The following is a 14,046-nucleotide window of genomic DNA, read 5'->3' as shown; positions in this document are numbered from 1 at the left end:
GATATCAAAGCCGCATAAGACATTGGCTAGCCAGAGTAAAACTACACGACGCAGTGAGCTCTTTTGGAATCCCAGCCATGCTTACCAGGCTTGAAAGAATGACAATGGCTAACATCATCATGCCTGGTGAAGGTGGATGGAAAACTCTTAGGGCTCTTTGCTACCCATCAGGGGCCAGTGATGGGTTCTTTTCAATCTATGCCGCTGGAGAGAGAGCCATCCGTGACTCGAAGGTGGAATCTTCCGAGGACCATCTTCGATAAGTCACTCCAGATCCTGGCATACGCTGATGACGTAGACATCATTGGTTTGAGGCTCTCCTATGTAGCAGAAGCTTGCCAAAGGAGCGAGCGGCACAAAACCTCGGGTTGGAGATTAACGCAGGCGAGGTTAGCGGCACTGATCCACGTAGGGATGATGTACAGATAGGTAACAGCAACTTGGAATGCGTCCAAAACTTCACCTATCTGGGGTCAAAAGTCAGTACCGACAACAATATTGATTTAAAGTCACGCGCATACTACTCCATACTCCATGGTGTCCATACTACTCGAGACGGGCGATTCTAAGAGTCGCCATCGTAACGGTGACCTGGTTACGTCCTGACCCAGCCCGTAAAGTCCTTTGAAGCTGTCCCCATATGGACAGAGGAGGCGTGGTAGGCCCAAAACTGATAACTTCACTTATCGCGTATCCTTCCGCGGACACCAATGATCCTGTTGGTGATGGAAGTTGTTCCAATAATATGCAATTGACTTCCGACGACTATTATCTACAAAAATGAAACTATGCCTTATCCAGCTTGAATACATTGTTCGACCAATTCTTCTCCATCAAGGCAGAGTTGTTCACAATTTTTTGAGGTTCTAACGCGCATCCTCAGCAACCAATTCTTTACGAACCTCATACGGTGTGAATGTACCTTAATGAAGACTCGCTCTTGATCGTCCACCGGAATCGGAATGCGAGTGTTGATACTTTGCCGGGAACGAGGGGACGTCAGGAATTCTTTAATTATAATCTCCACTGTTGAGTTCCCCTCCAATTGCACGTTCGCTTTCTCGCTTGCATGCACTCTGTGCCTTTGATCCATATTATGCGCTCCACGGTGATCAGCACCAGATCCCTTTGCACAATGCACAGTCATTGCTTTTGTTTCATGGATCTCCCCCCGTTCATCTTCCCACCCCTCCACCATAATCACTTCAGCTCTACCACACGTCTGTTATCTTTTCTCGGCTATTGTGGCTTTGTGTCCCATTCGGTGCCTCTTCTCAGAACGGGATGAAACAGGCGAGGGGTTCCGTTAGAATTTTGTGATGTGCGTTTTAAGCAGTGGCGTAGGCTTGCCACTGCACCCCTCCCCCCGGGCTGGAGCCAGCAAGGGATGAAAACCCCGTTAGTTTCGGAGTCTCTTTCTCTTTTGAGATCTTCGTCGCCGAGTGACACAGGAAGCGTGAGGTGAGCGTGACAACTGCGGGGGCGGGGTGGTTTGAGAAAGGGCTTTTTGTCGTGTGTAATTAACAGCTCCTTCTGATCTTATTACTGCTCTCCTGCTTCTAAACGAGTGCACGCATCAGCTCGCACACGAATACACTGGATTCAGTGTTGTATGTGTGATAAACGTTTCTCGAGCAAAACTGTCGCCCTGGTTGTAAGTTTTACTTACTTTATAGACTGCAATAAGTCCCCGATATCACTCGCGGTCAAGCGTCCGGTCGTCCAATATAACTGGTTTCGCTGGCACAGACGCATCAACCTTCGCTTGGCAGATTGAGCCTATTACTCCTCCTCTACCCATGTGGAGACGGCCAACAGAGACTTTAAAGATGACGTCGTCTGGTGCCGTTCTCATGACATGACCATTCCAGAGCAGCCTGGCAAGTTGTTCCATTGTTCCTTCCGCACAAATTAGTTTTCTAAGCAGCTCTCGAATGTGGTTAAGAGAAATTCATCAGTTTTGGTCAGAGCGCCAAAAGTTTCAGAGGCGTATGTGAGCCGCAATGTCGTTACGGCAGGTTGGGTGGAGATTTTTGTAACTCTTTCCAAAACCAAATCGCAACCCAAATACATACGTGGCGGGATCATTCGGAATTTTGTCTTTCTGTTAAGTGGGCAAGTGTCGACGACCAGTAGTGTACAACATAAATCTTCGCTGTATGTTGCGCGGGCGCGCCTGCCACAGCATTTGTGTGTGTATGTGTAAACTTCAACTAAAAAAAGAAGAGATGAAAAAGGCAGCTAAACCGAAGCGTGTGGTGTTGTGTGCGTGGGAAAACTGAGCTACCAAGCACAAAAACAACAAACCGGAGGAGGGGGAATATAGTAGGCATGCAAGAATGCAACCGCGTGCAACTATTTTGATGCAATGCGATGCATTAGAGGAACCTCCCCGTTTGTCCCTATTTGTGTTCCCGGCTCTGTCCAGTCAGCTTGCACAATTTCTGTGCTGGTGTTCGGCGTTGCCTGCGCTATCCCTCTCTCTCCGGGCGAATAGATTCCTTTTTAGCTGCCGCATCAGCTCGAATCGCGCTGCAACTAGCGTTGGAGGGGCTACAGCGAAACCGTTTGCTTGTTTGCTCTCCCTGGGGGGGGGGGGGGGGGGTTCTCTGGCACGTTGCAAAAGTATGTTGTTATTCCTCGGCGAAAGGGCAAATTGGCATGTTCTAAGTGTGTGCGCGCACGTTACGGCACCATTCACAATCAATGCAAACTACTAAACAAATAAACAAATAAAACCAAGCAAAGAAAACAAAAAATGGGCGTAATGGGCTTTGGAATCGATGATTAGAATTTCTCACTGCCGTACTAATCGATTTTTGTTTTGTTTTTGTTTCTCCACAGCAGACAGTGTCACTAGTGCGTTTAGACGGTCGGATCTAATTCGCAGGCACATACTAACCGTGTGGTCGATCACCATTAGTGCATTAGTAAGAGTGTGAGTGATCGTTGAGAGCAAGGATCAACTAGAACGAGCAGACTTCGTGTGTGAGTGTGTGTTTGTGTGCCTTTACAAAATGCGTATGTGTAGTACTAGTAGTGCGGTGCAAGGAAAATTTCGAAGGAAAATTGTTTTTGTACGAATCTTCGACGAGTGGCATTGCTAGTGGTTATGCGGGTGTGTCTGTGTGTGTGATCATCTGAGCGTCCCGGTTGCACCGTATTTCCTTCAATCAACCGACTCTACTACTAAACGCGCATCGAAACAACAAAGACAAAGCGACCACTTGCCATCGATCAACTCTCCTTTCCGCCTCGTGCCTTCCCTCCTCGTTCCCCACAACCCGCCCATTCCGTCGTCTAAACATCGATCAACATCGAAGGCCTAAAGATCACCCCACGCAGCCACGGGTGAGTGCATGAAAGTGACACCCGGGAACGGTAAGCACGCACACCACCAGCTACAGCTCGGTAGTAGCACCTGCCCTGCCAATTACACTATTATGGCCGAAACGTCACCGTCGTCGACTTCGTTGTCGTTCACTGCTAGCGAGCGCTCCCGAACAGCGGCCACCGGCAATCCGTGTCCGATTCTTCCATAGCCGCCGTTCACCGCACTCCCGTGGTGTTGGGTGCATGTGTGTGATGTGTGTGTGCGCGTAGGTGTGTAGTGTGTGCGGATGCTTGCTGATATGCAGCGGCTTCGTCCTTTCACGTTCACGACTGAATGAGTGCGGCAGAGTGTTCACCCCGAATGTGACATGCTGGCTGAAAAAACGCGTGAAACGTCACAAGTGTAGTTAATTGGCTAGTGAAAGTGGAAGGGAGTGCGATCCTCGGTACACGGATTCCGGTCACTGTCGAGAAAAGAAGCAGCACAGTACGAGAAAAGCGGTAGCAATCGTGTGCAAAAAAACCAAGGACACAAGGAAGGTGCCGGTCTACGACGCTGCTGCAACAAACCGAGTTCAATCAACCCGCCTTCAACTAGTCTGACCACCAACCCGTGTGGTGTGTTCTGCTTTCGGAGTGCTGTCCTGTGCTGTAAAACGTAGTACTACTATTACTACAAAAAAGAAAAACCAACACACAAAAAAAAAAAACGGACGATAGGACGTGCGCGCACACCCAACGGTGTGCACGTACACGAAAGAAAGTGCTAAATTATGCCAAAAAGCTCCAGCAACGCAGATCTACCACTCGGCTGGGAAATAAACACCGACTACGATGGCAAGGTTTACTTCATCGATCACATCAACAAGAAGACGACCTGGATCGACCCGCGTGACAAGTAAGTGTGACAGCTGTCAAATCGGAAGGAGTATCCTAGGAGATAGGACCTGGTAGTACTATTGAGCAAGACTTATGAAATATCCATTTTCTGCTTCTAACTTCTGCCATTTAAGGCCCATTTAAGGAATTAATGTCCGGTCCTATCCTTTTGATCGCAGCGTCCACCGGACAAACCGCTTAGTGTTACTATGTATAGGTCATCTAATGGACGACTTAGCATCTTGATGATTTGGGCCCTAAGAGTTAGTTCTAGCGATCGTATCATCTGTGAACTGTCGCCATGTTGATGCCGAGCTGAACTTCATTTTGGGGAAGGAATGTCAGATTTTTTTTTAGATTAAAGATAGGTGGGAATATTTCGAACAGGAATATTCTGCAGAACTTAAGGGACTTTGCTCGAAATGTCTCGTGGTCAGCCATTTCTGGCCTTCTATGACTATGGCGGTCTGGATCGTATTTGAATCCCTGCTCTGTCGTGTTTCTTCTCCAAGTTTCTTCAACATATCTCAAACGGGAAAAGCTGTTGTACATGAAATTGAACCCTTGAAGCATTATAAATCTGTCAGAGATTACTCCATTCCTCGGTGTATCCGGTGGACACCATCCTTAGTGATCGATTTAATCGTGACATCCGCTACTCGTCACCGGCACCGGCATATCTTACTCGTCTGACAATATCGGTGGATGTGATGCCAGGGTGTAGTAGCGCAATCTACACCGGGGGCTCTGAAATATCTGCAAAAGAATATATAGTGCTTCCGCGTGTTTTTTTTGTTGTTGGTCCGACATTTGAGCTTTCAAAGATGTCCGCTGCTGTCCACGTCCACAGGAATTTATGCAAACGTCTGCCATCGTCGTGTGTGCCATAGAAGACGGGAGGATGGAGCGAGAAGAACAAAATATGCTTTTATTGGTTTGATCAGTCAGATCGTACAGAGAAGGAAGGCTAGTCGTGTGGGAGACACACACACACACACAATGGAGAAGTGAAACGATACGGTCGTAGAATAAACACGCCAGAAGAATTCAGATTACAGTCATAAACAACAGAGCGCGAGTGGAGGGAAAAATGTTCAAATGAAGTAAATGAAGCAAAAGCGTATACACATACATCCGCGGCATGCTTAATTTGCATATTTGCAGTAGACTAGGAGTCGGATGTCGTTCGCCATCGTGTTACGAAAAGCACCATAAATTTATCTTTTGCGATCCAAAGACAGAGGGCGCACACAGTTGTTGGAATTCGGCATTTTCGAGTAAAGGTCAGCAGAAAACCGAAAGCCAAGACGCGTAGAATGGGACTTTGGTAGAACGAGAATCAGCATCTCCATTTTATGTTGGACCGCTTGGAGTTCGGTATCTCCTCGCCTGATTTTCGCCTTCTGTCACGACATCCTCTGTCTCGCAGGTCCTACAGCTACAAATTGGACGAATTGCAAACACAGCAACAAACCCCGATAATGTGCCCCGAGACGAGCGTTGATAACGTTTGGGCATGATTGTATAAAACAATCCCCAGAGAGAGAGAGAGAGCGAGAGAGAGAGCGAAAGAGACCTCTTTGTCTTTTGGTGACATTATCTGGCGGGTCCACGCAACGTGTTGCCTCCAATTTACTAGCGAATGGCAATTGCAGTACTGCGAGACGGGTTATGGTAGTATCAAGACCTTCGAAGAGGACGAACGAAGATTGACGTTGATTCAGATGGCGTCCGTGGTGCACTATGGCACACTCCTCCTAGCTATATGTGTATGTGTTTGTGAGGTTTTGTACGTGCCTCTGTGCAAATGCGTAGTCGCTTTTCCCAAGAACAAATGTTTCAAGGTTGGTCATCTGAAGGAGGAGGCGACGTCTCTACAGAAAGAGTTGAACAAATTTTCTCCTTCTATCTCTCTCTCTCTCTCTCTCTCCCTCTCGTGCCTTGCTTACTGATCGCAGCAGCAACTCCTCAGCCAGGTCCGTCTATGTGTGTATGGCTCTCTGTACGCTTGTCGCTAGAAAACCTCTGAGTAAACAATCATCACATTCCATTCTTATCAGAGCCAACACACCTCACCGCCCCCCCCCCCTCCCACCATCTGCAGCCCACTTCCTGCAACCCACTATAACGCTGTTCAGCGTCGTCATCCACCCGTTTATATAAATTACAAATATCTCCCTCGGCCAGTGTTTGCACATTCCTGCTATTATTGCCTAGTTTGTGAAATCTTCATTCCATGCGCACGTGTGTGTAAGTGTGTCTGCTGGCGTCAATGCAAAAAGGGCAAATAGAGGAAGGAATTTAGCAGCAATCACCATTAAACACACGAGTTCATCCCCCGTTTTACCGAGGGGGATCGCACGTTCGATGGAACCTCACAAATGTTTTTTCTTGCGGAACCTTCGAAACGCAATCGAATCCCGATGGAATCCCAATGGAATCCTAATCGAATCCCGTTTGGATCCAATTCAGATTCGGATTGGATTCGGTTCCGGCTCCTTATTGAATCCGAATCAGATTCGGATCCCTATCGAATGCGAATGAAATTTGAATCCCTATCGAATCTGAGTCGGATTCGGATCCCTGTCGAATGGGTATTGGATTCAAATCCGATAGTTCGAATCTGATTCCAATCCGTCTAGCGATTGGATCTTCGCATCTTCCGAACCATCCAACACTAATAGGAGACCCCACTGGAAACAAATGACTACAATGGGGTCTCTCAGCACGAAACGATCTGCATTCCACGATTGGCACACGAGGTCAGTAAACCATCTTCCGGTTGTGCTCCCCGGATCTTATCATACCGATGTGCGGGAAACATCAGCAAATCGGAGCAGGGAGCGAGCGGGTTTTGTAGCGCCCAACAATCACGGGTACCACAATTAATCATGGGCCGGCGTTTTTTTTTTCTTCCTTCTCCTGCATCGTGGCGTAGATAAGACAAGCGCACATTGGACATTGATAACCTTGGAAGAAAAAAAAAAAAAGGTGCGGAAAATATCCGTGCAACTGCAAATACGCAAAACGAACGCGGACGCGCATGGAATTGTTGGGTTATTTTAATATATGTTAGCTTGTAGATATTGCAAGCCGAATGAAACTCCCGGCAGAAAAGAGGTACAGTGGAGGGTAAGAGAATAAGGCTACATAAAAGTTAGGTTATTGTGCTGATATTTTAACGAATCGGGTTAGCTTTTGTTTTAGTAAATCTAAGGTTGAAGACACGTGTGGAAGAAGGAGGCAGAGTAGCGACTCTATATTGAGTTTAAAGCTGCATCTGACAGTATAGCCAGTGTAGAACTGTACAAGGTAATGCGCTCATATGGTGCCCCGGTAAGCTTGTAAGAGTATCAATGACCTAGGATAGGATTAGGGAGGTCCATCCAACATTCCGGGGAGAAATCTTCGAGAACCAGCGATGTGTGGATCACATTAGATTAATCAATAGATCCATTGTATGTCCAATCGCTCTGTTCGAAGTGCGATAGGCTAGATTGTACCCTCTGTACGAGTTTCCTTTGGCGAGACTCATCCCTGCAGGAAACTCTTAGGACCCATGGATATTGTCAGAGGTCAACTCAAAAAAAAAAGTCAACCTAGAGACGTCCATTCTAGACTCCCCGATGGTGAATCATCTTCATTGAGATATTATTCGATCATTCGACAAATCGATCGATTGTTTTACCCCTCTCGCCGAACTGTGATAGGTCAAGCTGGACCTCTGGATAAAGGTTCCTCTAGCGAGAATAACCCCCCGGGACACTTTGGTGCCCCGTTTTTGCCTTCGCTTCAGTCTGACAACTAGAGTGGTTCATCCGAGACACCGAGCCCGAGATTGTATCTCCGAAACCATCGAGGTTGATCATGGCGATATCGTAGAGTCGATCGATAAAAGGGATTAATTGTCCAGTGTATTTCGAGGTGATTCGGTGGCCGAGGCGACATCGGCGCCGGTCTTCACACGGCAGGAGCTCGGGGTTCAAATCCCATCCAGACGCAGGACTGTCTACTTTATTACGGGGCACAGAAAGCCAAAAAATGGACAGGCCGAGATCTTTCGAGGTTGTGTATAGTGCCAAGCAATAAGAAGAAGAAGAATCAGGTCGGAGTCTGTTGGACTTAAGGTCAAGGTCCGTTGGTTGGAATTTTGCTCCGGATGCACATCGGAATTGCTCTGGCGGATATGTGCAGGTGGTTTTCAACTTACTGTTTTACCCGTCACTGTACTTGCCAATCGGCCGTTAACGTGTGTGTGGCTTAGCGCGAAGAGTGCAAATTGATAAGGGAGGGACAGAACGTATTTGCGCGCTTGGTGCCCCTGACTAAGATTGACGTTATCAAACCCGGTTGTGTGCCATTTACAAATGCTTTATACACCCCCATCACGCTCCTCTGTCGGCGTGGGATTGGCTGTGTTCCATTTGGAGAAACAAGTGTCAGCGGAAATGGAAGACCCTTTTTAACGTTGCAAATTTAATGGATGAAGGGTAGAAGCAGGGAAGGGGAGGTACTCCTGCCCACACCATCCATTGCAACTGCTGCAATCCTTATCCAGCCTACCCCACAGTAACGGAAAAGACTCGAATCCTGACCTACCCGAATGATGATGGGCCGGTGGATCAATGAGCGCGGGGAAGAAGCGATCGTACTGGAATGGATTGAAGGCTATTCGCACCTGTAACACTCAAAACAGCCTTCACAGATTCATCCCAATGTGTCATTAGTGAAGGATAAAGCGAGACCGGGTGAAGGACAAAGAGAAAGAGAGAGCGAGAGAGAGAAAGAAAAGGAAAAGAAAAGCACGAGTTGGTGATAATGAATGAATCTTTTCCGATTTCCGTTTTGCGTGCATTCACACTATTGTAGTAGACAAGTAGGAGGGCAAGGGCAGATGGCAAGATGGCGTAAAGGGCGATGAAAGCGGTTGGTATGTGTCGGTGGTGGTTGTAGAACCACTGCACATAAAAACGAGTTGCGCACGCAACAAAGCGGTGTGGAAGGGGAGGGGGGGGGGGTGAAAGGAGGGGTGTGGCAGGCAGGATTCTCGCCCGTGTTCCCGTTTTGTGCTGTGCTTGAGGCGACCATTTTTATGTTTTTGCTTCTTGTAGGGTCGGCCAACGGCAGTCAACCCTGCGCACGGATGGCATTGACCGTGATGATGATGATGATGGTGGTGGTGGAAAGAAAGGCCGAACCGGCACGACCAAGAAGCAGACGGATGCAACAGTTAGCGGAAACACGCGAAAAGTTCATTGGCATTTTGCAGTCTTATCCGCCGTGTCGCCATTTACTCGCTGCTTCTACACTGCAACCGTGCACCGAGTGCGGGTGTGCGCAGTGCACCAAATATGCTCCGATTTGCACTAAAAGAAAGCAGGAAAAAAGTATGCAAGTGCAAGTGTAGATTCAATCTACACGAGGAAAAAAAAACTTTCAAGATGGAGGATGAGACCTAGAAGGGTTTGTGCTGATGGATTTTAATATCTTTCCCAGTCGTCATATCATTCTAACAACGGTTTCTCAGAGGTAGGGAAACAAACGGGAAAGGAGGAAAATTTTAGTGGAAGTGGAAGCAACGAGAGGAGGTAGAAGCGACGAAACATAAATGTTGTGAAGGACTCCTCCAATGCTCCAAGGCCGAGGTATTCTTTCAGTAGAGAGAAAGACAAAAACCAAAGAGAAAGAAAGCGTGTGAGAGAGAGAGAGAAAGTTGATTTTCTTCTATATTTTACATTTTACAGGGTTTTCGAGATGAGCTAGTAATACTTGAGGGATTTCTGGACTCTGTTCAAGTTTTTTTTGGCTAAAGTCTGGGCAAAAGTCTTAATCCACCCCCCCCCCCCCCCCCCCCCCTCTTGGCACTCACTCTTGGCACTCACACTACTGAGATACCCTTAGACCCATATTTTTCTAACTTTTAATAATTACAATTTATTTATTTATTATTTGTAATTTATTACTATAACAATTGTTCATATTAGCAATACGGCCAGGCCGTTCTTTATGAATAAAAAAAAAATTGTTCATATTAAAAAAAAAATAATAAAATTGTTCATATTTAAATCTAACTGCTCTGGAACATTGTAGCCTGCTTTTTAACTCGCCAGCTTGGTTTGTGGCAGTTTTTATGGAAAGTTAGCAACAGCAGCAAAAATAAAAAAAAACTGGCTCAGGTCAACATACACGCCATTTTTTTTTTAATCTGGTTATCTGGACAGTTTCAAATTTTCGCCGCTCTGACTTCGCGCCTGCTCGAGAAGCGCTTCTTTAGGGTTAGAAAAATTCATTTTTTTTCCCCATCGAGTCTCGGCTTGCCATGAAAATTACCCTTTAAATTTACCCCACCTGTTTATCTTGTGCATCGTCGAGAAAGTGCGAAAGAATCCCGTTTCTATATCTAATTCGAATATTACTAGCTCACCCAGGGAAACCCTGCATTGCTTGTTCCTTCTGTTTTTCTGTTACGTTCCTTTATTTTTTACATGCTTTTTTTTGCTCTCTATTCTTTCGAATGTTGTAATTTAATTTCCTCTTAATCAGGCTTCCACTTTTTCTTCTTTTCGTTTCGGTTTTCTTCTCTTTACTCTCCTGGCGTTTTACTCTTTCATTCGGTGGAGTTCTGGTGTTCTGTTTTGCCTTCCTTTCGAAGACCGTGTTGAGGGGAACAACAACAGGAGTAGAAGGGTGATGGGAAAAAAAATTCTCTCTCTCCCTCTCTCTCACTTTCTTGCTCTTCCCTTCTCTTCTTCCCCTACATTTATGCTTGTTGCACTTCTGCCGATGTTGGTGTTTATTTAGTTTTAGAGTTTTATGTTTCTCCAATTCGCTGTCCCTTTATGAGCGACCGTCCGTTGCGCGTGAGAAAACTGGTTGTGGGCCGCGAATCGATGTCGAAATGGGTGATGCAACAGAACGAGGAAGAGGAAGAGGGATGACCGTTGGAGTAAAGTGCATCTGGTTTTAGTAGGTTGCAGTTGAGCAGGGAGCCAGTATGAGCCAAAGGGAGAAGGGATCAAGTGCGTGCTCGACCATCAATTAGTGGTGGCTCAAGCGTTCTACGCACCAGCCAGCGGTAGAACTGTCACTTGGTTGGTGCATTTGCACCTGACAGGTTTGACTTCTATCCCGTCCCCAACTTGTTCCCCAAGCTTAAACCGACAAGCGATGAGAGGCTTGAATAGAGCGTTGCAGGGAGCAGGGTCTTCATCAACATAGCCTCCAACATTCCTCTAGCGAGATCCCTACTAACTGCACTGGCAGCAAACACCTCTGTTACGGAGACATCGCCCTAGAGCGAGTGAGTGAGCAAGAAGCAGACACATAGAGAGAGAGAGAGAGAGAGAGAGAGTGGAGAGACCCAGTCTGAGGGTACATAGGATGGGGCCAACGGGTAGTTTGTGAGGGATGGATACATTCTTTCCCAGTTATTGACCCGTTTGTTTGGAATAGTTCTCGCCCTGCGTGGAACGTCGATTTGTCCATTTTCCTTTTCCCACCCTGCTTGACATCTCGCGCATCTCGCCTTACCTCCAGCCTATGGTTACCTAACACTGATCACATCTCCCTGCTTGTCTTGTTGCCTTCGTTCTAACCGTTACGGCTTTCCTTCCGGACTGTGTCTTCTGAGAGTTGTAATATGGAAAGAAACAGGAAGAGAGAGAGAAAGAGAGAGACCGACAGGTAGGATGAGCATAGGGGAACTTCACCACCTCCCCGTCCTACCTCTCTTTATCAACCATTTCCGTTCACTGGTCCACGCGTGGTAGAGAAGAGTTCATCGTTCGCACTCGTCGAGACCATTTTGTGGCGAGATGGTTTCTATCACTCAAGCAGGTAGATGCTTCGTTGTAGACTAAAAATGACAACGAGAGTACAAGAACGAGGTATTGAATGTTCGGTGTCATTCACTGGGTCACGAAGACCTACACCAACCAAATTGAGGTCCGTGCATCCTCAGGACCTGACAGAATATATTCTCAACTAGACACAATTAAAATCGCTTCTTCAATTCCGGTCTCTAGTTGTCGAATCTAGATCCGCCTCCACTTATGCAAGATTGACTATCGGCTACGGGTAAAATCAAGTCATAGAACGCCATAAATGGTAGGCCGCGATCATTCGCGGATGAAGTAGTGCCAAGAAGATTAAGCTGGTTCAATTATGTTTGGCACTTCAATATCCAGAGGTCGTAAGAGTCTTAGGAGGGATAATCCGTAAGGGATTGCGACACACAGTTCAGTCGCGTGAAGGAGTTTAAAACGCCTGGAACAAAATAGTATGAGAAGCAGTAGATCATGATTGTTCGAGCACACTCAGATGCGCTCCAAGGTGACAAAACAGCATATATTGAAGGGGAGTTTATGTCACCAATATTTGGGATGTGCGCTTATCGCAGCGCGACTGGCTGGCAGGTGAAACATCTTTCGGAACACTAACAAGTGCATCCCATTGAAGTTCAGGATATGGTCGGCGTTAGTGTAATGCTGTCCGTTTCGAATTCGCACCGGAATCAATGCTATGTCCTCCCAGATGAGGTTTTTATTTGACAGTTTCGACAGATCTTCTCGTGCAATGTGTGTGCCAGAAGGTCACGCTCGTCCGAACGCCTTAGCACAGCGCGAGTGGCTAGCAGGTAAAGCAACTTCCAGAACACTAACAAGTGCATCCCATTGAAGCACGGGATATGGTCGGCGACTGTTTAATAGCATCCGTTTCGAATTCGAGCCGGAATCAATGCCAAGTCCTCCCAGGTGAGGTTTTTAGTGTTGACGCTGTATAAAGCGGTGCAATTAATTCGGATACAGATAAATAAAGCTAAATACCAAGACACACCGCCTAAGGTTTAATGTCCAGAAAAACTTTTATGGGTAATAAAACAGAATGAAACATTTTATTGGTTATCAATTTAATGTCGCAGGGTTTTCTGGCCCCTGAACTAGTTTCATAAAGCCTTAGCTGCAACCGAGGTACGGTCGTAAAGATATTTTGCATTTGCAATTAATAACCGAAAACTGGTATCGTTTTAATACCTTTTAATGGTACAAATGCATACCTTGGTTACCACGGACAGGACGGAAGGGTCGCTGATCGTTTTCTAATCTTTCCAAACCAGCCCAATGGAGTGGAATGCTGCAACGGCTCTCACACTCCACAACCGAGAGACCGCGGACGCCAAAATGGGGATTTCTTTTGCGTTATTTTCGGCACCGTACGGGAGATATTAAAAAAAAACTTTTGCTACGGAATGCTCTAACTGTAACGATGGTCAGGTGGCAGCAACCTGAGGAGCGCAAGCTATTAACACTCCTGCTCTCGATGGTGGTTAACGCCGATCGTTAAAACGGGCATAATTTTTACGATTTGCATTTAACTGCAATGCCCAACAGCGGCCGGTTGCTGATCCGCCCAACCTTCTTGGCGCATCTGCTAAATCGGCAAGTTGGAGGATAATAAAAAAACAACAACCGACCACAAAACATCAAACAAGTAAAGTGGGCAGCGAGTCGGTATGGGGCTGGCTAATGGAAACAACTTTCTGTTATTTGCTTGCTAACGCGTAAATTAAATGCAAGTGCAGCCCGTCGTCCCTTCGATTCCTGCCTTTGCCGGGAGCGGACCAACGAAACGTTGGTTTGTCGGCGAAGTCGTAAAAATTCGTCCTTCGCTTCAAAAAATTCATCGTGCCGTAAATCTTACGCCGGCAATCCGATCGCAACTGGGAGAACTTGAATCCGCGAAACGCTGTCCCAAACCAGGTATCGAAAACATCAGCATCCAACTGTAAAGCTCCGGCGTGTTGAGATCCAGTGCCGCGCGTGGGTTGACGCTGGT

The 14,046-nt window shown here is 46.7% G+C and overlaps 1 protein-coding gene across 9 annotated transcripts in view; it reads left to right on the top strand.

Annotated features, from left to right (window-relative positions):
• The window catches only part of LOC118517450 (protein kibra), a 28,412-nt gene that overhangs the window by 5,633 nt on the left and 8,733 nt on the right, over window positions 1-14,046 (top strand). For 6 of the 9 annotated variants that reach the window (XM_036063598.1, XM_036063604.1, XM_036063596.1 and 3 more), the window contains exon 2: window positions 2,845-4,231. In XM_036063598.1, coding sequence (XP_035919491.1) covers window positions 4,107-4,231 — 125 coding nt within the window. In that variant the 5' untranslated portion in view covers window positions 2,845-4,106. The remainder of the gene's footprint in view (window positions 1-2,844; window positions 4,232-14,046) is intronic. The other 3 variants (XM_036063597.1, XM_036063602.1, XM_036063603.1) reach the window with 1 other exon arrangement.

This window comes from Anopheles stephensi, chromosome X, assembly GCF_013141755.1.
Source record: "Anopheles stephensi strain Indian chromosome X, UCI_ANSTEP_V1.0, whole genome shotgun sequence".
Classification (NCBI taxonomy): domain Eukaryota; kingdom Metazoa; phylum Arthropoda; class Insecta; order Diptera; family Culicidae; genus Anopheles; species Anopheles stephensi.
This window is presented reverse-complemented; position numbering and strand designations above follow the sequence as displayed.